Source organism: Paramisgurnus dabryanus, chromosome 8 (genome assembly GCF_030506205.2).
Source record: "Paramisgurnus dabryanus chromosome 8, PD_genome_1.1, whole genome shotgun sequence".
NCBI lineage: Eukaryota > Metazoa > Chordata > Actinopteri > Cypriniformes > Cobitidae > Paramisgurnus > Paramisgurnus dabryanus.
The window spans coordinates 7,721,444-7,746,274 of NC_133344.1; the positions used below are offsets into that span (position 1 = coordinate 7,721,444).

Sequence of the window (24,831 nt, forward strand, 5' to 3'; positions counted from 1 at the left end):
TACTTAAAACAGTTATGATCAGTCTTGAAGAAAAAAATTAATGACTAACTTTTAAGACTAGTCTTAAAGTTTTATGCAACTGGCTACTGATTTTAAAAGCTTTGATAAAATGCACCCGAATACTACAATCCGGTGTCCTCATTTTATAATCTATAATTAATAAATAAATATAAAATTGATTGAAAAAGCAATATGGAATGGACATAAAATATATTTATTAATTTATTTTAGAAGTTTTAATTTCCATCCATATTTATTTTTTTTTTTTTTCAATCTATTTTATTAAGATACAAACAGAAAATATAGGAAACATGTACAAAACAATTTCAGGACTAAATGTCTTCTTTAGGCCTCATCGGTATTTCATGTGACCTCTCTTGGCACTAAACACATCTTGAGCGTTTTTGAGCAGAATGAAGTAAAAAGACAAAATTCTTTAAAATTAGGAATTTATTTAAGTTTAAGAGATCCTGTAGTTTCACATCAGTTTACATGATACATTATTATACAGTTTTTAATACTATAATTACATTTTCTGGATGTATTCTAATAAAGAGACTGAGAAACAATTATATATGATCACTGTAACATTGCAAAACACCAAATCTAATTCTTACTATCGTGAGTTTTCACAATTCCTTATGACAACAAATAACTTTCCATGTCAAAGTAAGTGGAGCACGTTGTAGTCACGTAGATCATACACATTGAAATTTAAACATTATTGTGCTTTTACCTACAAAATCATATGGTCATGTTTTGTCCTGTCCAATATGGCGGCGAAGTTGACGTTTCACAGCAGCGATTTGTAGTGCTCAATGCGGCGTATGTATTGTTTGTGTATCTAATATTTAATTGGCCCCAGAGCTGCGTTTGAATGTTTCTATTGGCTGCATAATCTACGACAGCCACTGAGAAGAGAGGAAAGCGCATTACGTCATCAAATATAAACGGCTCACGGCTGTTCAACCAGCAACTGAACGATTGTTTCACCTAGTTTGGTAAGTGTTAGTAGCCTGGTAAAGAAGGATTAGGGAGTTTAGCAACTTACGTAATATACACTAGTCAACATTTGAAGTGGATCAAAACCTTTCCTAAAAGTTGTCTTAAAACTAATACCCAGTACCCGTTCTTGTCTTAGAACAACTTTGATGAATGTTTTTGATCCACTTCAAATGTTGACTACTATATTTATAAAAATAAATGTGAAAATAAGCATGTTCAAATGATTACAAAATAGTATTTTTTACGTAACTTATAAGGGAATTATTTTGTGACATAATAACATTGTAAACGTATGTTCTTCAATCAGTCCTCAAACATACAATCAACTTTATCAATATGTTCAATACAGATTATTTAGAACACTTAGCTTTTTGTGAAAGTCTCAAACAAATGACACCTGCTGTATGAACAACATAAACCTTTCATTCACACGTAGAAAAAACTAAATGCTTTTTTGCTTTATGTTGTAAATAAATGTGCCTGTACTTTACATTTTTATTTTAGTTGATGTGTTAAACATTTTAATGCAGTTTGCAACATAAACTTTGGGATCATGGAGTTAAGTGAGGTGAAGGAAGCAGCACTGTTGTCCTGGGTAAGTTATTTCTCTCTTAACCTGACATCTCATTATGTTTATAGAGAGTCGAACTTGTAGCCAGATAGTCTTGCGGCTGGCGAGTTGACCACAGTGGCGGGTGTGTGTGTTCATTACTCACTGGACGGGTTAAATGTAGAGTTGCAGAATTCTAGGAATTTTAGAAACTTCCCATGGAAATTACACGAGAATATATGGAAGTTGTGGTTGAAGTCAAAGTTCCGCGAGGGCGATTTAAAAGCAAACTCCTCCGTATGATTTCGCGAATCGCTCTCGCGGTACTTTGACGTCATCCGACTATGGATTCTTGCGGCGCCGCATGAAGTCGAACAAGTCTAACGTTTGTATGTGACAATTTTCTTTAATTCCAACTTGGAATATTTCCGAAATTCCCGAGCTTTGCAACCCTGGTTAAATGCAAGGTCATATTCCAAGTGTGGGTTACCATATTCTTCACTTGACTTGATGATAGGTTAACGGCGTGTGTCCAGAGGAACCCGTCTGGAAAATCCTTCAAATAAAGGATGGGCAACTCCGGAGGTTTGCCTACAAAGTGTGAGTTGGGGATGTTGATGCTCTTGCATGGTTAAATTTGAAACGCCTTCAAACTCCTATGATAAATTTAAATGTTTTTTTTTGTTCTTTGTATTTTGTTTGGATGTATTTTCTTTAGATGTGGGAAAATGTCTTGTGAAACGTTGTTGGGGCCACCATTTTTAGAAACTATTGAAATCATTTTCAACATACTGATGGGTGAGTTTTTAAAATCACATGCATCTAGTTAAAGGTAAAGTTTACCCTGAAACACAAATTCAAAGATGTTCTTAAAAAAAAAATGTTATACAAGATTTGTAGGTGAACTATTTGACTGCCTGTTTGTTTGGAAATCAAAACTGAAGTTGTCCTATAGGGAGGTTTGGGGTTAGATAGGGGAGGGTGATGGTAGCTCAGTGGTTAAAGCAGCTGGGCTGCCGATGCAAAGGTTGCATGTTCGATCCCAGGGTTCAGCAGTTTGTGAAAATCCATTCATGCGGAAACGTCATACAGACATTAAAATAAGTAAACTGTGGTTTGTCCTAATGTGGCTGCTGATAGGAGCTGTGCTGTAGTCCTGGACACCACACAGAGTGATGCTGGTTCCTACCGACAGGGCCTGTCGAGTGCATGGGTTCTCTGTGCGATGGTTCCACACATTTATTTACAAAACAAAATGTTTAATTTGTTTTATCCGAGTATAACACCTCTCATCCATTTGCAGACGACTTCTGCTTTAACAGAGGACAGAGTGCAGTTATCTCTACGAAGATAAGTGAAGGAATTGACCTTGAGCTTCAGCTCGCCAAGGTGTGCCATTTTCTCCATTATAAGAAACCAGTTTTTGGTTGTATAATTGTATTCAAAATTGAACAAATTTCAAATATGTTTGTGTGGTAATACTGTAGTTTGTGTATGTGCACAGGTGGTTCTTGTCCTCTGTCATTGTGATTTTAAAGTAAACCGCACGATTCCTGATTTAGACGTCAAGACGGAGGTTGAGTATCAGTTTGTAGAATGATCTGCTTCATATATCTAACGCAAGTGCTATATACGTTTTATTTTTGACTGTACATCTCTGTCTTATGTCAGCTGATGATATCATCGATGTTTCGCTTTATAAGAGATGATGTTGATGGTCTGTCTTTAGATGAATGCCTAGATGCGTTTCTAACCAAAGACTGTAAGCATCCATCTTTGTTACTTTCATTGTTCACTATGCTATTGAAAATCTTGCATATTAATTGTTAATATGTTAAAACATCCACTGAATGATTTAAGTGAATGGTCTTTCTTTTGGTAGGCGTCTTAAATTTATCCGTCAGTAGTGAGAGCAGCCTCGATTCATTTTGTACTGGTGATGAGTCTCCGTTCTTCGGCTGTTTTCACAGTCCTCCCAGAGACCAACTAGAAAAAGAGCTGGCCAATCAGATAAGCATCATCTCTGAGAAAGGTATCAGAGAATTTATGCAATTATTTTTAAACGACTTGCAACTTTTTCTGCATTGAAATTTTAGCTTTATGTAAAGACACTTGACTTCTCCATGTGACGGCACGCTTATCCAACTAATACATTTTGTTTTTATTCTATTAAATTTTAATTGCTGATATTTATTTAGTTGTTTAGTTATTTTATCATCTATTGATGATATTTGAAGCATCAACGTTTAATTTTTACTCCTTGATTTCACTTAAATGTCAGTCTTTAACATGATCTTGCTCAGTCATTAAAGAGCACCTATTTCATTGCTTAAAATCTAGGGATGCACCGAATATTCGGCAATTTCGGAAATTTCTTCAGCCGAAAGACTTTTATCACCGAAACAATACGGCCGAAATGTTGTGATGACGCAAACAGAAACCGCGACCTGCACGTGCTTGTCTGAAGCAACATGTATGCGGCGTGGATGTATTTAACCGCAAAAGGCGCTAAAGTACGCACTGAGGCACATGCGGTTGTGTCCGGTCCAGACGTGATCATCACAGTGAGTACGCCCTTCAAAGATCAGAACTCTTGATGTGTAAACTTTAGAGAGACACGCAAATGTGTCTCATACTGTATAGTCCATTAACTCTTTCACCGCCAGCGTTTTTTAAAAAAAGTTGCCAGCCAGCGCCAACTTTTTTCATGATTTTCAACAAAGTTTAATTCCTTCCAGAAAATGTTCTTCTTTAAATATATAAACATACAATATACCAAATGAAAGAACAGACCCTCTGCTTTCAAACAAAAAAAAACGTTTCATCCTACCTTCAGTGGTTCTTTTGTAATCAGCTTTTGAATATGGGTAGGTTTCTGCAAAAACACCACATTTTGAGCAAAAAGCAGAGATAATTCCATTTTTGTGACAGACTTTTCATAGAGATCCCATTCAGAGCGATCTTTAAAACAGACACGGACCTGCAGCCACTTGCCATAGGGCAATACTTCCGGGTTTAAAAAGTTGCGGAAGGGAAAATAGCGGTATTGCGGAAAGACAGAAAATCTCGTCATTGGCAGGGAAGCGTTTTCTCTTAATTGACGAGATATCTCGTCAATGGCGGTGAAGGAGTTAACATACATGTGCCGAATAAAGCAATGAAAAACAACGTAACGTTTTTATGCTGCGCTGTTTGGGATTCGCCGTCGTTCTCTGTGTGCGCGCACGTTTAAGTGCCCTCAATAGTGCACACACGAGTGAGACGCAAACAAGCGAACATAAAATCTTTCTGTTATTGACAGTGCACATATAAACAAAATTATCTCAAGTATTCTTTTTCTAATAAAAACATTTTACTTAAGTGTATGTATAGATTACAGTCATAAACCAGTCTCTGCTTATTTAAAGAGACAGTAACCTCAATTAACCTACTTAAGTCTAACAAAGAGACAAATAGCTCTAAAAATAATAATATATTTAATTTATACAATAAAGACAGTGTTATGAATCATTTAATTCGATTTCTGTACCTAATGCTAATGTTAGCCCTTATTAATGTGCAGCTTTGTTCTTTTTTATAAATGTTTGTAATTTCTTTATTTGTTATTAGATTTTCCCCACCCCCTTTTTGCTGATCTGAAAAATAATCCGATCCATGCCTCAAAAACTGTAATGTGATCTGAACTGTGAGTTTTGTGATCTGTCACACACCCCTAGTAAAGTAAGTACACAGTGATAGCCATAAATGCATTTGTACTAATAATTGGCATAATTTATTTCGGTGTTTCGGTTTTTCGGCCTCGGTTTCGGTTTCGGCCAAGAATTTTCATTTCGGTGCATCCCTATTTAAAAACAACGTTATTATGTGTTTGCGTGGTTTATGGGTAAAACACATTATTTTCCACATACTGTACATTTTTGTAGCTCCAGATTTCACTCTCTTCTTGAAACGGACGGATCTGAAAAGTGCTTTGTCCCTGGTTGGCCAGCTAATCTCTATGTTGTGATTAGCCTGAATACTTATGACGTCAGCCGGAAATGTGACGCTTCTTACCATATTTGAAAGATTCGCTCCCAATGCAATGCTAACAGGAGTTAACTTGCAGGCCGATGTGGGAGGAATTATGATAATGTCGGTCTTGTCTACATCAGCAATCCCATGAAGTAAACTTTTGCCAACAATCCGTGTGTTTGTTGTAGTCCAAGAAAAGAGATTTGCGTTGAAGACGATAACTTGCTTTATCGTTTACTTTGGCGTTTGTGCCTTTTGCATATTGTTAACATGTACTAATACACACTTACACAACAAAGGAAATGTAAAAATGTGAATTGGACAATAGGTGCTGTTTAAAGATATCAAGGTTATATTTACACAGACTAGGACACATGTTGTCACCTTAATGAATAAATAAAGTTTTGTATGTGTTAAATCTCTAGAGGGTATCATCTCTCAACTGCAGCACCGGGTGGATCATCTCCTACAAAAAATGGGAGAATTTAAGAAGGGTCATGATGTATATCAGCTGGAACTTCAGGAGAAGAAAGCTTGGTGAGACGGTCCACCATCATTGGGGACCTCAAAGGGCATCTTTTAAACTTTGATTGAGAAACTGTAGTGTCCCATTATGGCCTCAATCTGGACTTTCACATTTTTTACAACTTATGTGCATAACTTAAAAAAAACTCTTTACTCACCCCCATGTCATTGAAGATGTTTGTTTTTATTTGTTCAGTCGAGAAGAAATCTGTACAGTAAAAACACAACTTCTCGCCAGCACGACCTTGTGTTTTATGTAATCATGTCGAAATGTCACACGTTAAACCATTTTAAACAATAAACTGACACAAACTGTCACGCTGCCGCATCACACGGCCAGTGCAAGACGAGAAGTTTTTTTTAAACATGATGATCGTTTTGCTAAAAAGGAGGCCTTATGCGTCGGTTGGGATCGTTTAGAGACCTTTGAAACTGCAAAGTGTTGAGGTCCCCTAAAGTCCACTATATGGAGAAAAATCCTGAATGTTTGCTAAAAAAACAACTATTTTCGACTGAACAAACAAAGACGGACAAACATTTTGGATGGGGGTTAGTAAATTATCAGAAGTTGTTTTAAAGAAAGTTGAAATTACATAGAGGTTTTCTATTTTACAGTCTTCTCCAAAGAGTGCACGAGATTGTAAAGCAGTGTCAAGATTTCAAAACCAGCAGCTCTCAGAAAGAACTCAAGATTAATGAGCTGAAAGAGGAAAACGCAACTCTTGCTGCTCAGGTGAGATTCTGCTTTTCTGTCCGACTTAAAATGGTTTGTTCAGATTCAGTTGAGTCTTATCCGTCTCTGCTCCTGTCAGGTCCGAAATGCTTTTGCCCAGCTGAAGAGAGCCGAGGAGGAGATTGCTAAACTCACACTGGCTTGTGAAATGTCTCAGTCTAAATGGGAGAATGAGCTGAATGAGGCTGTCACACACAGGGTAAATCATTATATAATACTTGTGTTATAATATTCTTTATTTGTTTGTCAGTGTTTCTGTAGCTCAGTACTTCCCAATCCTGGTCCTCGGGTACCTCCTCCCAGAAACTTTTAGATGTCTCCTTATTTAAAACACCTGATTCAACTCATCAACCTACTTAATGGTTAATATGCCTCCCTAACAAGCTAGTTAAATCGGGTGTTTTAAATAAGGAAGGGGGTACTCGAGGATCTGGATTGGAAAACACTGCTGTAGTTTATTCGGTTGCACTGTATTCGAGCTGCTATTTGGCGCGCAGGCAGACATGGATCGGAAGATGGGCAGACAGGCAGGAAGACACAGATCGACATGAAGACCGATAGACAGGAAGACATGAAGACAGACAGATGGACAAGAAGATGCAGACAGACTGATAGAAGGATGCGCAGACAGGAAGACCGACAGATAGACAGGAAAATGCAAAGACAGACAGAGAAAATGGACAGGAAGACGTGCAGACAGATAAATGGCAAGATGCACAGACAAACAGGAAGACCCAAAGACGGACAGACAGAAAAACATAGACAGGAAGACGCACAGACAGGCAAGCAGACACGATAGGAAGGTGGGCAGACAGACAGACATGAAGACAGATGGACAGGAAGACACACCGAGAGACTGATGGACTGGAAAACGTGAAGGCAGACTCAAACGTGTACAGACAGACAGACGGACTGGAAAACACGGAGGGAAACAGACAGACAAACAGGAAGACACGAAGACGGGCAGACAGAAACTGGCAGAAAGACGTAGACAGACTGAAATGAGCAGACATAAATGGAAATGGGCAGACACGGACAGACAAAACTTTGAACAGCTTTTGCCATCCAGTCATAAATAAGAATAAATCGCTAGGATCCATTTAACACTATGAAGTTGTAATGTGTAAAATTGTCTGTTGTCAGGCTTTGACCAAAATTGAGAGCCTCCAGATAAAAGTTCTGGAACTGACCGAGCAAATCTCTTTGAAGGATGATGAAATCAGGAATTTAAGTAATGGGAATGACTCTCTAAACCACGAGCTGAAGCTTGTGAAGGATCAAAAGGTTGATATAAATGAAGTGATCAAATCAATTCGTAAAGGACATGAGGATACTATTAAGAAACTTCAGCAAGAACTTTGCTGTGCTGCTTTAACTGCATCAAAGAAACAGGAAGACATTATGGTTCTGTCAGCTGAAGTAACACATCTAAAAGAAAAGATCTGTCACTACAATGAAAACGAACATCAGAAGCAACACGAGTTTTCTGTTTTAGAGGCAGATCACAAAGTGCTGATGGAAAACATGACTTCTCTTCAGAACCAGTTAGCTGAGGTTAAAACAATGAGTGCCCAGAAGGAATCTGAGCTCCTCTTGCTTCAGCAGCAACTTTGCCATCAAGAAACCCAGAGAAAAACAACTCTGGAGCTTGAGACAGCCAGGTGTGAGGAGCTTGAGAAGACTGTGAGTCAACTTCAGGCAAAAGTCCTAGAGATCTCCTCTGTTTCCTCTGAGAGGGAAGCTTGTTTGACTTCTTTTCAGAATGAGATGACGGATCAAGAGAGGCTTAGAGCTAAACTGGAGCTGAAGGTGGAGGGACAAAGTGTCTCCATCCTTGGTTTAAATGATATTGCCATAAAATGGAAGCAGCAATGTAAACAGCTTTTGGAGACCGTGAAGATAATGTTGGAGAAAATCAATCATTACAACTATAACAAACAGCAGCTGGTGAAGGCTCAGGAGATGAACAAGTCTCTTATGAACTCCCTAGAGGCCAGCAGGAGAGATATCGAAGCTCTGAAGAATGAACTGACACTGGCTCGCAGGGAACGAGACCAGGAGAAAGACAAAGTCGAACGCTTGCAGACTCAAGTTAGTTTACAGATGATTGATTATTAAGAAGTAAGGCTTGTCTGTTGGAGTCTTCTGTGTAATATTGTGTAACTCTGTGTTTTAGGTAAACCTTTCTGTCAGGCGTCTACAAAAACAGAGGAGGGTGAATGATGACATTGACTACCTTAGAGTCCCAGAAGAATGGCAGGACAACAGCAAGTTCAATGATTTGCTCAATTCTTACAGGTATCTAAACAAATCCACAGATAACTCAGAGTTTAGCACAGACTTGCATTTTTTTTCTTTTTTCTAGCCATTGGGCACCGTCTGGTGAGACCAGCACTCTGCAGGTATGTTACTCTGAATGATGCATTGGTCAACTGAGGTGATGCCTGCTGGGATACACACACACACATTTTCTCATTCTTTGCACCTGGTCTCACCTGGACTGCAGGGGACTCTTTTGGGCATGGGTGTCCAATCCCACTCCTGTAGGGCCGGTGTCTCTATAGTTTTGCTCCAACCCGAAACGAACACAACTGATCCAGCTAATTAAGGTCTTCCTAGGCAGACAAGATCAAGGGTGGGCACGGAGGGCCACTGTCCTGCAAAGTTTAGCTCCAACCCTAATCAAACACACCTGAAAATCCTAATCAAAGGCTGCAGGATTACTTGGAAATGACATTCAGGTGGGTTTAATCAGGGTTGGAGCTAAACTTTGCAGGACGGTGGCCCTCCAGGACCCGGAATGCCCACTCCTGGACTATATACTTTCAGGCAGGTGTGTTGAGGGAGGTTTCAGCTAAACCAGGGGTGGGCATCGAGGGCCACTGTCCTGCAGAGTTTAGCTTCAACTTTAAGCCCGGTATACACTGTCTTTTAGGATTGTTTCTTGCCACACTGTGCGATTAAGATCGTAATTAAGTCCATGTCACACTGTATGATCTCTGTTTCCATCAATGTCAGACTCTACGAGTTTAAAGACTTTTAAAAATCAAACGCAAGATAACAAACGCGTCCGCAGTTTTACGTCATCGATCGATGACGGCTGGGAAAACACACGCTGAAGCGAAGGCTAACAAACCAAAACAACATCTAATGTTTATTTTAATCATGACTTGTCTCAAGCAATATAAAGAAGAAAAAACGAAGGAGACGAGTACCTGGCATTTGAATTTTCAGCGCGATTTATCTCCAGGCTGCTTCATTTTTATCATATCATGGTACAGTGGCGATGACACGTTGTACAAACACTCTTTATTGTTTCCATAACTCCACAAGTTTCTCCTCCTGCTGTACAGTCTACCTGGCTCTTTTTTACAATTGTCTGCATTGATTTGTTGTCGCCGGACTAATTGCGTCATCGGGTTCTGTGCTGCTATTGGTTATTGAGCTGCCGGTTGTTTTAGGGAGATGTCACACAGCAGGATTGACACTGCCAGAATTTTGTCGGAGGATAATTTTGATCGCAACTGACATTAATTGGCTGTCTGTGAACATGTCAAACTAGCGATCAAAGACGGCAGATTTTAGCCTGGGATTCCAGAAATCGTTTAGGATTTCAAAATTTGTCCCAGACAGCTAAATCCTGGCTGAAATCTCACAGTGTGCACCAGGCTTTAATCGAACACACCTGAATGTCATTTCCAAACAGTCCTGAAGACTTCAATTAGATTTTTCAGCTGTGTTTGTTTAGGGTGTAGCTAAACTCTGCAGGGCTGTGGCCCTCAGGACCAGAAGTTGCCCACCCCTGAGCTAAACTCTGCAGAACACCGGACCTCCAGGACCAAGTTCGGAGTCTGGACACCCCTGCATTGGGGTTTTTAAGCTCTGGTGATGTAGACACATGCCATCTTTTTCTTATACACATTGTTGTGCATTTCTTACCCCTTTTCTTTTGGTAATCGATGGAGCTATTAAATTGTTTCTTTTCATGGTTGTGTCTAGAAGACACCGGGAAGTGTTAAAGCAAAGGAATCTGTTTGTAGTCCACGCTCTTCCCAATGTCGGCACGAACTGGCGGCCCAGCATTTCAGCCCTGTCTCTACAAATCTCTTCAGGGGAAATGATGTAACTGCAACTTCATCTAAAACAAATGAACTTCAAGGTCTGTCCATATTTTGCAGTAATGATTATACAGAGCAGATTAAACATCTTTACACCTCCTTGCTTTTAGTCACACTCAAACCCCATTCACACAGCACTTTGGTCCCAGAAAATTTCCGAAAATTTGGCAGAGAGGCCACGCTGTGTCATGCGGCGACACTTTGATAGCAGTTAGCTTAGCCCAGTTCATTCAATGGTACCAAACAGAGGTGAAATTAGAAGTGACCAAACACATCAATGTTTCCCTATTTAAAACGAGTAGTTATTCGACCAAGTATGGTGGCACAAAATAAAACGTGGCGCTTTTCTAAGTGGTTTAAAAAGGGTAATTATAATGTATGGCGGAATAGCACTTTTGGGAGTACTTCGACTCGGAGCAGTTAAACTGCGAGGGAGAGGGGGAGCGGATTTTTCAGGTGTGACTTTACTGCGCCAACTCTTCTTAGTTAAAGCAACACCAAAGAGTTTTTTTTACCTTAAAATAACGTTTCCAAAAAAGTTTCAGTGGGTCACCCACTCAAAACAGGGTGAATGGCACTTTCACATTCACTTTGCAGCCCTCTATCGGCCAAAACCGCACTAAAGAAGTTTCCAACCGTCGGGTAGTGGTCCTGTAGTTCGAGTGAAAACTACAAAAACTTGCTTTACGGCAGACCTACAATCCAATCAGAGCCAGCTATGCTGCAGTATTTACGACAGTGGTAATGAACAATTACGCTTCTAACCTGTAGGGGGAGCAAAGAGCAATAAGTCTTTAGTGTTGCTTTAAGGTAATACCATAGTTTAATTGTCAAAATGATGGAGTATCCCTTTAAATGCAGATCAGCATTCATGATGACATCTTGAAAAATTGCATATTAGGAGACCTTTAACACATTATGTAGCCTATATTGAAAATAATTGGCCAGTACTGTAGATTGAAATTTGGTATGTCTTGTGCTGTACTGTTGGTATGTTCTGTATTGGGGCAGAGAATGAAACAAAGCATGCTGCAGATGACTTGATGCGCATCGCTGAACTGCAGGCACGAAACAAAGCCTGCCTACCTCACATGAAGAGCAGCTACCCGCTGGAGTCCAGGGTAATAAAGTTAGCTGGCATATTCATCTGTTAACCTTTCTTCTAGCTGTTACTACTTTTATAATCATCTTGACATGCAGCATCAATGCTTTGAGTGAAGACACTGCATGAGACTGAAATAAAGCTGTTCTTCTGCTTCTGTAGCATAATATGGGACTTCCATCTTTAACATTAACGGATGAGGTCCTGCGGATGGGTAGCCCACAAGAGACCATTCAACTTGCTGCTTCACACCTACGTTCATCACAAAAGATGCGTAGCTTGCATGCTCGAAATCGCTCACCTGAGGTATGATGACAAGTAAAAAGCAATATTTTCTGTATTATTTGGTGTCTACACTTTTTGTGTGGGGGTCATAAAAACTCTTAAAAACCTTTAGGAGGAGCATACGGTATAGATACAACTGCTGTTTTTACAGATGAATGAGTCGACAAGCTGCTTCTCTCAGACGACTGCAAAGGGCAGGCATGAGAAAATGCATCCAGTCTGTAAGGTGAGGTAGTTTGTTTCGAGTATCTAATATAATAATTTTAACATACGCCACTTTATACTTTTTCTCTAAGACAACATATGCTGCACAAAAAATTTAATCTGTCTTACTTTTCTTTGCTAGGCTAAGCAAAAGCAACATGTGGTGTTCACGATTCCTAACACTCCAAAGCCCGGCAGTGTTGGGACTTTGCTGCATCGTGGTAGGATCTTTAAGAACTCCTGCAAATCTGCCACAGCTTCCAGTCATGTCCTGCGCTCAACGCTGAGAAAGTCTCCATGTAGCAAACCTCTCAGGTCGCCTTATGTGAAGAAGGTAAGTAAGCCTGAAGCTTGTCTGCCAGCAACACATCAGTGGGCGGGACACAGACTTCACATTCACTTTAACAATACACACAAGCAGGTTGTTTTTATTTGACTTAAGCAGTTGGACTTTGATTGTAATTTGTTGATTTGGTTTATATTGAGACTGTTATTTCTATATGTTCACACTCTTCAGTAAGTTTATTTGATGTATTGGTTGAGACAACTTTCTCTGACACCTATTTTTGTCTCCGCAGACTTCACGCTAAATTGATGGCTTTTCCACCTCCAATTATATTTATTAAGGTTTTAATTATTTCTAAATAAAACAGTTTTGTATGTTTTTTTTTATTGATTTGTGTTTTATTAAAGGTTAATTTTCCTGTTAACCATCAAATAATGTATAAGGAAAGTTCTGCTGTTAAGAAATATGTAGGTTAGTATATTATATTAAATTTGCTTTGTGTAGGTTTTCTTAAAAACAAAAAAATCATGTTTTGGGCATGTTTTCTCATAGACTGTGCAACGTATGTATTCTGGGGGGTACACATAACTTTTTGGTCTGGTTCTCAAAGAAACACCTGGGATCTCATTAATAAAACTGTGCGTAGGATCCTTACTAAAAGTCTATGTACACAAGCCAAAAATGGCATATGCCAAAAAATATTACGACTTATAAAACAATACCAACGTTCCCTTTAGAAGTCACACATCACCTGCAACTGTGTTTACGTAAATCATCCTCAAATCCTACCCTGCAAGCCCATTCTCCAAGTTTGTTTTTTATAGATCACTTCCTTTGCATGGGAACTGGCCTACGTACGTTTCCAGCCCCGTTTTGTGCATACGCAAGCTTTATAAATGAGGCCCCTGGAGATGTTGCTTGGTATTCACACTATTCATGGCACAGACATACTACATGCTATCATCATCACTTATCTCCTGACTACTCTTTTCTTGGTTTAAACGTGATAGACGATGATGTACGTAAAATAAAATATGCCTGGTTGTTGTTTTTCAACCATGCAACCTTTGTAAATAACTACTAGCTTAACTCATATAAATTTCAAATATTGTTAAAGCTAAGTAGATGGTCAGTAATAAAAAATAATCAAATTATGAGCAATGGCACAAATAAATACAATAGAACAAACATACAAGTGAAACCAACAGTGCTGTTCATGTTTTCAGGTAACGTTAACAGTACAGAAACTGAATAAAGTAATCAGATACTACTCCATAGTCTTTACTGTGTAAACTGTAGTTGTAGTGTAAACTAAAGTTGTTTAGTCAAGACAAGGATATTATGATTAACATTAAGAAACAGCATCAGGTTTATACTCCAAAAATGGGTGTACTCTCATTTTAAACGCATGGATCCAATATATTGTAACACACGCATTTTATTTCTCAACTGCTTATATTTATTTAATGTGTAAAATACTTTTACAACTTTAATCCGGGCATTTTGAGATAATTTTGTTTTAAAATGTCGGCTCAAGTGCAAAAAAAAACTGACTCGGTTGGCATTTGCGCACTGTCTTTACCATTTGCTTGTACTAGCAAGCTGTCTGAATCCTTGAGATGTGGATCGCGCAAACAAAACTTAACAAACAACGCGTAAGTAAAGTATTGAAATCTTGAATTTTTAAACTGGCCAATCAGGCCAGTTAGTGATGTTGCATCGCTGGTAGGGACACTCCACTTTTTTTAAAAATATGCTCCCCTAGAGTTAAACATTTTATTTTTACCGTATTGAAATCCATTCAGGCGATCTCCAGGTCTAGCGGTACCACTTTTAGCAAAGCTTAGCATGATCCATTGAATCTGATTAGACCATTAGCATCTCGCAAAAAAAATAACCAAAGAGTTTCCATATTTTTCCTGTTTAAAACTTGGCTTCTGTAGTTACATCGTGTACGAAGACCGACAAAAAATTAAAAGTTGCGATTTTCTAGGTACATATGGCTAGGAACTATACTCTCATTCTGGTGAAATAATCAAGGACTTTGCTGCTGTAACATGACTGCAGGAGGCGCAATGATATTATGGAGTTCCCGAAAATAGTCCCCTGCGATTGAAAGTTACCACTCCATGGGAGCTTGAAAATTAGCATATTTAAAAAAAAGTGGAGTGTCCCTTTAATTATAATTACCAATGATGCATGGAGAAATCCCTCATTTTGTGGTAAATTAGGGAACTATGTAACAAAACTCCAGCAACATTTGGTACGCAAAAGCACCTTTTAGGGCAGTGTCTGGTGCACATTGTTTATTTCAATTGCACATATGCACCAGTTATGTGCACCCCTGTGTATTGCAACAGTTTACAAACAAATACCTAATTGTGTTTGTGTAACAATAAAATACCTCTGTTATTTGGAAAGTTATTGCATTTAATGAAAGACATTAAATGGATGAAAGGGTAATTTGAACATGGTAATAAAATATCATTGTATATAACACGTTTTTTGTAAGGTGTAGCAAGTAACACCTCAAATGTATAATATATTTATTTTTCAGACATGCTGTACAATGAACTGAATGCAAAAATAATTTCCATCAGCACTTTTTAAACATGATTCATAAATTCAATTGTATTTTTATTACATGTAAATACAGTCACTGCAGAATTTATATTTTGCTGAGTACTTAAAATACATGTATCATTTTGCAGATTTTACAGTCACACATTTATGCTAAACTTTTAAACACCTGCAAAAACTGCAGCAAGCTGTGATAATGCTCATATAAAGATATCAGACAACGTATAAAGGACAGGCGTGGAAAAATGCAAACAATATTTAATTTAACTCTCTGGTGTATGTAACCTGCACGTATGGCACAATTCATTTTTTCAGCGACCGTGACAAAAAGACTTCATTATGTTGCGCTGCGCAGACCTATCGCTGCATGACGACAGAGTTGTATTTTCAAATCGCGGTACGGTCTCTCGCGGTACTTTGACGTCAAACACCGATTGGTCTGCGCAACAAGGAGAACAAACATACAGTTTTTGCTGATGTAAAAACAAAACGATTTAAACTCAACATCAGACAAAATTAACTCTGGAAGCAGGGCACTCCGCGTGTCTAGCGCATGCGCATATGCAGACTGTGTTTCGGCCCGTCCACCCGCTCCAGCTTCTCAAAATGCCTTCTTGCGTTCCGAATGTTGATAAGAGTTGCGGCCGAAGGTATCGACGGGTCGGACATGATCACCATCACGTAGGTATTGGATGTGAACACATCAATAAAGGCTGCAAAGTTCGAGTTGCGCACTTCCATGCTCTGGAACGAGGCTGCCAACTTACTGCAGCTGAGCTTGAACTGCTTGATGATGTTGCTGATCTTCTCGAAGCGATGCGCGTCGCGCTGCTCCTTGCACTGATAATGTGAGATGACCAGGAACGTGGCTCTCTCGAAAAGCAAGACTTCGTCCGCTTCAATAATCTGAGCAAAGTTGCGCAGGTTGCTCTCGAGTTGCTGCACGTTAGGAATCAGCTGGTAAACAATGCTGGACCAGGCTTTGTACAGCGTCTCATCCCAGATGGACGTCCTGAAGCAGGTGCAAGCAAGCGGACGGGACAGTCTCCTCAGGTCCTCCTCGCGCTCTTTAAATATCAAATCTCTCTGATCCTCCTGGACCAGATCCATCTTGTGCACCAGACAGAAGATTTTGGCATCGGGTGAGTTCTGCAAGATGGCCTCCAAACACGACTGGTAGTAATGCATGTCTTTCTCCAGCTCTCGGCTCTCCACGTCGAACACGTAGATCAGCACCTCCACGTTGCGGAAGATGTTATCTCGCTGACTCGTGAAGTAGTTCTCCATGAACGTGTCCTGGCCGCCGCAGTCCCATAAGTTCAGCACCAGATTGCCCAAGAATCTCACGTGAGAGTGCTCGACGTCTATTGTGGCTCCGAGACGGCGGGTGTCTCTGGCGATGTAGTTCGCGAAAATAATCGACCTCATGCTCGTCTTCCCCGAGCCGCTCTTGCCCATCAACAGCACCTTCTTCTTCATGGCTGTGCTGGACATTTCCCGCTTCGATTGATCCTGTAAACGACGATGAACAACCGACCAAACTCCGTATTGTTTTTCTCACAGTTCGCTGGAAAGTGAAAGTAAACCTGCGTCACGAGCGTATGACAGGAAGCGCGGTCACATGAAACACCGGTGCGATTTCATTGGCTGAATGTAGAAGGCTGTCCGTGTCAGTGCCTGATTACAAAAGCACACTCGTTTATAAACGTGTCTTTGCAAGTATTACAATGAATGTAATTTGTATATGTTTTTTAAACGTAATGCTACATAACAAAAATGATATTGTGTGAAAATTAAGTTTTTCTTTTTAACCTTTTTTGCACGTCACTCGGAGGCCATTTCTCAATCCGAAGGCTGCAGCCTCCGGAGGTCGCATATGCCGGCTGCATACGTCATCAAGCCTGGTTTATTTAAATTAACTGAGCATTACATTCGCAAATCATTAGCATATTACAACAATTTACGATTAACTGAGAATAATAATCAACTTTATTATTGTTAAATTCTGAAATAAGACAGTCTTGATGACGTATACAGCCTTGAAATGCGACCTTTGAAGGCTGCAGCCTTCGGATTGAGAAACAAACGAAATTTCCAGCTGCCTGTGGCCGGGGTAAGTTGTTCCGGGTGGATCTTTGACAGCCGACAACTTTTGCGACTCTTGTTAAAAACGTCAAATTACTATTGTTAAAGTTAAATTTAAAGTACAAATTGGTGTTAGGCGTATTTTTTTTGTTTAAGAGCGATATATAAGCGCTCGACGGGGTCTTAAATGATTTGGGTAATTTGTCTCTTACTTCACAACGTGATATTGAATTCGATAAGGTTTGAATATCAGTCATTTCCTCATTGGACTGTTGGTGTGACTATAATCGATATGTATGTTTTTTCTATGACAGGAGCTGTGTTTATAAGGAGGTTAATAAGGATTATTAAAGCCTCATCATGAGTTATATGGGGGACGACAGTGATATTGAAGTGGAGGGGTAAGTGTTTGAACAGTATGCTATGATAAAGTCCGGCCGAACTAGGTTTAAGTTAGCTTTATTTTAAGTTTAGTGTATTTATTACCAGCTACGTACATGTATAAAGTGTAATGAAATATATGTTGTGCAAATGATCGGAAGCACGAGGACAAACAGGTGCGACAGGTCCCCTTATATGTAAATAGGAAGAAATATTGAACAATTTTACCTGTCTTATTAGGTAATTATATAAAGACAGGCCTTTATAAGAGGTTATTCAGGGGAAACATAATCACAAAAAGCTTGAATTGTTTTCTCTTTATATGTAAGCTACATCATTCAGAGCACAATAACAATACTGTAAGATAATAATAAACGGAGCAAAAACAATAGGGTCCTCACACCCCGGTGTGCTCGGGCCCTAATTATATTAGACCCACCAGAAAAAATTGTGTCTTTTTTCGGTTCAGACCTTGTTTGAAGATTTGTTCATCTAGGATTAATATTTATTCATCATCTTTAGTAATACCATCGCAACTATATGAATATGCTACGTGAAACCTAATCTGGCTGATCTAATATCAAGCCACTTTTATAAAAAAATTTGCAGAATTGTTTTCTGTTTCAAGTCACTTTTTCCCACAACAAAATACAATCAGCATTAAGAAATAAGATCTCTTTAGACTTTGATCTAGTTATTTCATGGCCTGCATGAACACTCATATGATTTTTGCTTTCTCACGTAAAGGATGCCTGTAGTTTAAAAAAACCAATAAAAGTGAAAAACATTTTTAGTATTTCATTCTAGAGAGACTACGTTGCTCCAAAATATGGTTGCCATTCCTGTATTTGAATCCTTATATGCTTACGGGAGTGACATAACGGAGACCCATACATTTTCAGTGGCTGCCAAACCTCTCATGTGATCCATGCTCCCTGTCTCCCCTCTTCTTTAGAAATAAACCAAAAATGTATTTTCGACAAGGTATTTGTTTCAGAGATTAGTTTAGCCACTAGCCAGGCGGGTAACGGCGAAAACATGTGCGTCCGATGAAACCGTCAAGCAAAATACGATGGTCACTCTTGAAACTTTGAAGGGTGTTTTAGTGTAAATTGTGGTCTATATGTGAAAGTTATTGGTTCGTGATTGCTGGCGTTGTTTGTATTCAATGTTAATTTCAATGTTTTAAGGTTAATGGACCGGCCGCCCAGCAGTTATGGGTCCATGATCAGCGACGAGCAAGAAGATTCTGATGACTGTGATGATTCTCAAAGACCAGCGTTCATAGTCAACCAGGGACCTTCGGGGTAAAACTGTTTTACATGCTAACACTAAAAGCTTTGAGAGGGATTTTGCATAAACTATGTTAGATTGTGGAAAAATAATTTTTGCAAATAATTTAGTGCCAATGGAGAAACCAATATGCTTTTATGATGCAAAACTGCGTAAATGTTTATTAAACCTTACTTAAATGTATTATGTAATAATTGTGGTGGACTTCATCAATGTGTTTTACAGGGTAACACTACATCGCCCCGAATCACCGGAGACAGCGATTACTGAGCGTACAAACACACATCAGTCCAGCATTCACAGAGAGGGAGCGTATTTGAGCCATGTGAACAGCAGACATGAAACATATCCAACCCAGCACAGGTAACTACATGAACAACGGACAGTTCACCCAAAACGTACTGTCTGTGGGACACAAAACAAGTTACCTATCAGATTATTCAGACTGTTTTTGGTGATGTCATTAGGTACGACGTTGACCGAGAGCCCACGACAACGCAGCAGCCCGAGGTGCAGAGCGACATTCGAACCGAGAGAAACCAAGAAGACGTGCAGAGCGTGAGACAGACGGAGTTCAGTGAGACACACGTGGAGGAGGAGCCGATCGAAGATGGTGCATTGGAGGTGCAGGAGGAGACGACTGAGACAGAGACGACGGATGATTACGATGAAATTGTTTTAGATTTGGGCTACACAGGGCAGATGGACCCTTTGCCCCCTCCACCTGAGGGCACCGGTCTTATGTTTAAACATAAGCATCCCTCGCTTACTCTTAGACATGTTTTAATGGTGAGTCCAAATTAAAATACATACAGTGCAGTATAAGCTAATGTTTACCTTATGTTTATTCCCTCAACTACAGATTAATGCCAGCATTAAGGTTTTTTTTTGTTTATCATTGTCTTTCTCTTATTTCTTCAGGCCATTGTGATGAGTCTCAGACCGTTGAGGCCAGCAGAACTGGCTTATTTTAAGCGTAATCTGTGCAGCCATTACAGATTCGAGTATGACTACTCAACCATCGCTGATATAACCGATGCGCTGGATCTGGCCGATAAAATGATCGAGCTCTGTGGGCTGGGAGAGGCTCTGTATCTCGCCATACGATCACTTCAAGGCATTAAAAAAGAGGATCTTGCTGAAAGGCTGAGGAAGACCTGTAGAAGAGGTAGTGTAAAGATGTATTATGCACTACATATAGGTGCTGGTCATATGCTTAGAATATCATCAAAAAGACGATTTATTTCACTAATTCCATTCAAAAAGTGAAACTTGTATATTATATTCATTCATTACACACAGACTGATATATTTCAAATGTTTATTTCTTTTACTTTTGATGATTATAACCCAAAATCTCAAATTCAGCAATCCCTATTGCTTGTACACTTTTTTCTACCACATCTTTTCCTTCCCTTCGCCTCTCTCTATTAATGTGCTTGGACACAGAGCTCTGTGAACAGCCAGCCTCTTTTGCAATGCCCTTTTGTGTCCTGCCCTCCTTGTGCAAGGTGTCAATGGTCATCTTTTGGACAACTGTCAAGTTAGCAGTCTTCCTCGTGATTGTGTATTCTACAGAACTAGACCGAGAGACAATTTAAAGGCCTTTGCAGCCTTTTGAGTTAATTAGCTGATTAGAATATGGCACCATGTGTCTTCAATATTAAACCTTTTCACAATATTTAATTTTCTGAGATTCTCAATTTGGGATTTTCTTATATATATTCTTATAATCATCAAAAGTAAAATAAATAAACATTGTAATGAATAAATATAATATACAAGTTTTACTTTTTTGAATGAAATTAGTGAAATAAATCAACTTTTTGATGATATTTTAATTTTATGACCAGCACATGTATGGCTAAACAAAACTTTGTATGGAAGCAGTCAAAAACAACAACTTTGTAATCGTCCTTTTTGTTTTTCCTCAGCCTTGTTGCAGCACGAGTTGAAAATGACTCACGACAGGCGATATTACGCTCTGTACGAAGGCTGTTGCCGGCCGGGTCAGCAGCGGTTCATCGGCGACGTCTACGTCGAACCGCTGACCGTTATCAGAGGAAGCGGGGACCCAGTAAACACTGAACATGAGGTCCGCAGGGTACGTGTCACAGCCCAGGAGACGGTAATCAGAACCGGCGACATCTTTCGGCCCCTTCCCAATGACCCCACGGACATTCGTACGGTCATGATGACCGGTGTTCCTGCTTCTGGACTGACAGTGGTTGTGAATAAGTTTATCATCGATTGGAAGGAGGGAACAAGCAATCAGGATTTTCAGTTCGTGTTCCCACTGGCAGGAAAGGAGTTACATCTTGGAAAAGACGGAGATCAGAGCTTCCTTCAGATGCTGCAGACATTTTTCGTTGAGGCAGACAACGTCCGACTCCTAGAGAAAGAAGACTGTTTGACTCTCTTTATCATTGACGCTCTAGATCTTTGTCAGTATCCACTTGACTTCCAATCCAACGTCACCGTTACGAGCGTGACGACCAAAGCACCCGTGGACGCTCTGCTGACTAGCCTGATTAAAGGGACGATGCTTCCTCACGCTCGAGTTTGGATCACCAGCCACAGGACGGCCTCACACAAAATCCCCGCACAGTTTATCAGCAGGTTTGTGGAGTTGAGAGGTTTCACAGATGAGCAGAAGGAAATGTACTTCACCAAGAGAACCAAAGAACCGCAGCTTGGTATAAACATTTTAAACCACATGAAGCGTTCCAGGACCCTCCATATCATGTGTCACCTCCCTATCTTCAGTTGGATGGTGGCGTACCTCTTCGAACGATCTTTCCGCAAACCTGATTTTGGCACGCATGCGCCTGGCATCACGACGTTCTATTCACAGTTTGTCATCGTCCAGATGAACAGGTCGAACGAGAGGTATCGTGGAGCGAGCCTGGAAATGCAAAGGTGGAAGGATGAAGACAAGATATTTGTGGAGAAGATGGCGAAGTTGGCCTTTCGGATGCTTATGGATAATCGGGAAGAGTTTACCGTGGAAGATTTGTTATCCATGGAGCTGAATTATGAGGATTTGCGGGTTCGGGATGAAATGTTTACTGAGGTCAGGCGAACAAGTGCAGACCAGAAGACGTGGGTCTTCAAGTTCGTGCATTTCACCGTCCAGGAGTACATGGCAGCGATGTACGCGTATGTGACATTCAGGAAAAGCGGGAAAAATGTGTTGGAGTCAAACAAAAGCCTGTTAACGAAGATGCAATTAAACAAGGATCGCCCGATGATTGAACTGTACCGTCTGGTGATCGATCGTGCGCTGGCCAGTCAAAATGGTCAACTGGACTTGTTTCTGCGCTTCCTGGTCGGATTGGTGACACCCGGAACCGAGGAACACCTGCGTGGATACCTGCTCCAGCACAGCCATCCAAAACCCAAAGGAGCGGAGGAGGTTGGTAAATACATTAATAAAAAGATCAAAGAAAACATCAATCCTGAGAGGTGCAGGAACCTGGAATTGTGTCTGGTGGAACTGGAGGAAGGCAAAAAAGATAAATGAGAGGACAACCGGAGAAAAATGTTATAGATGCACGTGACTTTTGCTTATTCTGAAGCCATATAACAGCTTTGTGTAAAAAAACACAGAACAAAATCGAAAAAAGACGTTATGCACTGATAAACTGTCCTGCAAATCTCAAATGTGTTTGCAAATGCAATTTGATGTCACTCACTGGGAAACACTATTGTTTCTATAATGTCTTACATAAATAGGGTTGCAAACATCTGGGAATTTTGGAAACTTTCCATGGAAATTACACAGGAATTGTGCCACACAGATGAAGATGTTTGTATGTGATACCCAAAATGTACAAATAACTTCCTTTAATTTCTTAAGTTTACAACTTCCAAAAATATTTCCAAAATTCCTAAGCTTTGCAACCATAGTAAATAAACACTCCGCATCAATGAGATCATGAGATTGAGATTTGAGAGCTGCAGCAGCACTTCTTTTCTCTTTTTTAGGAGCTTGATAGCCTCTAGTGATAGTTTAATTTCTCTTTTGTTTCATGGACTATGGGGGGTCAGTTGATAATCAATACATTTTTATTTTGTGGTTGAACTGTTTCTTTAAATTATTTTGGTCAGCAAAGGACTTCAATTTGCATGTTTGACTTAATCGAAAGATGCATTTGCTTTGGTCATTTTGCTTTAGTCATTAATCGAATTAAACACTGAACTACAAAACGCTTTTCAGTAATGTGATGTGTAAGGGCTCCATTAAAACTAGACAGGATCTTTTCATTAATAGACATTGACATTGGACACTGGTGATTGCGAAAAACAAACACAAAACCTTAGTAATAAATACTAATTGTATGTGTGTCACATATTAAATAGGCTTTATGATGCATACTTGTAGCAGTAGTGTACTAATGGGGAGGTCATAGCAGGTATGTGTTTGCATCTGTTACTGCCATATGAGTGTGATGTGTTCATTTGAAAAGCATGGCCTACTGTGAATGCATGATTTTTTTTAGTTTGTAAAGCCAAATATAGAGGGTATGCATTGACGTCACTTTTCCATGTGACCACGCCAGAGCTCGCCCTGTTGAGTGGCAAAACATTGAGCCGCAAAAATGTCAGTATAACTAACAATTATCAGCAAAAATTAAATTTAGTTGCACTTGATAGTGACCCTAGCAACTTGTCAACCCACTTGTGGTCAGTGGACGTTGGCATGAACGATCCATTTACTTCTCCTTTTGGTGTTTCTTGGCAGTCTATAAAACAATATCCCAGAATTTTTGTTAAATCTGTTAGTACAGTCTTTTGCACAACAGCTTTTTCCAATTTAGACGTGTTTTCCCTGTGTTTTCGCTGATTTCACACTCCATAAAAATTCTGCCGGTCTGTCTTATTTCACTAAGTGGGCGTAACCAGTCATTTTCGCCAAAAAGTGACGTCACGTGCATACCCTCCATTGATAAGAGGGGTTTTATGTGTCATTGTTTTGAATGGGTGCTTTAGAAATAAATTCTGTTTTATATGTAATATTTATATGTACTTTATGTTCTTTATTAAAATGAGAAATATATATGTAATTATATGTCACATTTGTACTTATTTAGTGCAGTTAAGTTATAACAAGTGTTGGGTAAGTTACTCAAACAAAGTAATCAATTAGTTAATAATGACATCTTCAATCAAGATGAATCATTAAAATCTTTAAAATTAAAATTAAATCCTAGTAAATTATATGAAGATATACCAGGATTGAATTGGATCAACAAAAATTTTTTTTTTTAAAGTACATAAATTATTCTGATCAAAATTCTTGTCCAGTTCTTACTATTAACTAACTATAAACTACTTTTGTGTCAATATACTCCAACAACTGCTTATTATTACTTAGTAAAGCGGTTGTTAAGTTTAAATATTGGGTAGGATTAAGGATGTAGAATAAGATTTTGCAGAATCAGGCATTAATATCTGCTTCAAGTATTATTAAACCCCCAATATCTCAGTAATATTAATGCTAATAACCAACCAGTATTAGTGAGAATTGGAAGGATACATAAAAAACATGGATTTTAACCTTAAACTTAACATTTTGCTGTTAAATTAAATTAAATCCTCTATTTTATTATATATAATTGATCTACAGTCTATACACAATTTAGTTTAATTTCACCAGAAATAACTGTAATT

At 39.2% G+C, this 24,831-nt stretch overlaps 3 protein-coding genes and 1 non-coding gene across 10 annotated transcripts; 3 read left to right on the forward strand and 1 right to left on the reverse strand.

The window, feature by feature from the left end:
• The first annotated feature begins 945 nt into the window (after positions 1–945).
• LOC135770704 (uncharacterized) lies at positions 946–15,645 on the forward strand. 6 transcript variants are annotated; one of them, XM_065280435.2, is made up of 20 exons: positions 946–1,001; positions 1,536–1,600; positions 2,073–2,155; positions 2,274–2,353; positions 2,859–2,944; positions 3,060–3,131; positions 3,227–3,317; positions 3,438–3,587; positions 5,992–6,103; positions 6,707–6,824; positions 6,904–7,023; positions 7,968–8,915; positions 9,001–9,122; positions 9,190–9,226; positions 10,824–10,983; positions 11,954–12,063; positions 12,207–12,350; positions 12,481–12,555; positions 12,676–12,867; positions 13,112–15,645. In XM_065280435.2, exons 2-20 carry the CDS (start codon positions 1,559–1,561, stop codon positions 13,121–13,123), a joined length of 2,754 nt encoding a protein of 917 aa, XP_065136507.1. In that variant the 5' UTR covers positions 946–1,001; positions 1,536–1,558; the 3' UTR covers positions 13,124–15,645. The 6 variants fall into 6 exon arrangements, 5 of the variants coding, with proteins under 5 accessions (XP_065136507.1, XP_065136508.1, XP_065136506.1 ...); XM_065280434.2 differs by lacking the exon at positions 946–1,001 and having other exon boundaries at positions 1,408–1,600; XR_010542755.2 differs by lacking the exons at positions 946–1,001; positions 13,112–15,645 and having other exon boundaries at positions 1,388–1,600; positions 12,442–12,555; positions 12,676–12,699.
• Positions 2,667–2,795, forward strand: LOC135771987 (small Cajal body-specific RNA 14). The gene has a single exon (XR_010543188.1).
• Positions 15,436–17,016, reverse strand: rraga (Ras-related GTP binding A). Its single transcript, XM_065280438.2, has one exon. The coding sequence runs from the start codon at positions 16,891–16,893 to the stop codon at positions 15,946–15,948; it is 948 nt and encodes a 315-aa protein (XP_065136510.1). The 5' UTR covers positions 16,894–17,016; the 3' UTR covers positions 15,436–15,945.
• Positions 17,017–17,498: 482 nt separating this feature from the next.
• nlrc3l (NLR family, CARD domain containing 3-like) lies at positions 17,499–24,224 on the forward strand. 2 transcript variants are annotated; one of them, XM_065280441.2, is made up of 7 exons: positions 17,499–17,724; positions 17,799–17,885; positions 19,056–19,172; positions 19,384–19,521; positions 19,626–19,947; positions 20,080–20,326; positions 21,093–24,224. In XM_065280441.2, exons 2-7 carry the CDS (start codon positions 17,845–17,847, stop codon positions 22,679–22,681), a joined length of 2,454 nt encoding a protein of 817 aa, XP_065136513.1. In that variant the 5' UTR covers positions 17,499–17,724; positions 17,799–17,844; the 3' UTR covers positions 22,682–24,224. The 2 variants fall into 2 exon arrangements, with proteins under 2 accessions (XP_065136513.1, XP_065136512.1); XM_065280440.2 differs by having other exon boundaries at positions 17,499–17,680.
• The last annotated feature ends 607 nt before the right edge of the window (positions 24,225–24,831 follow it).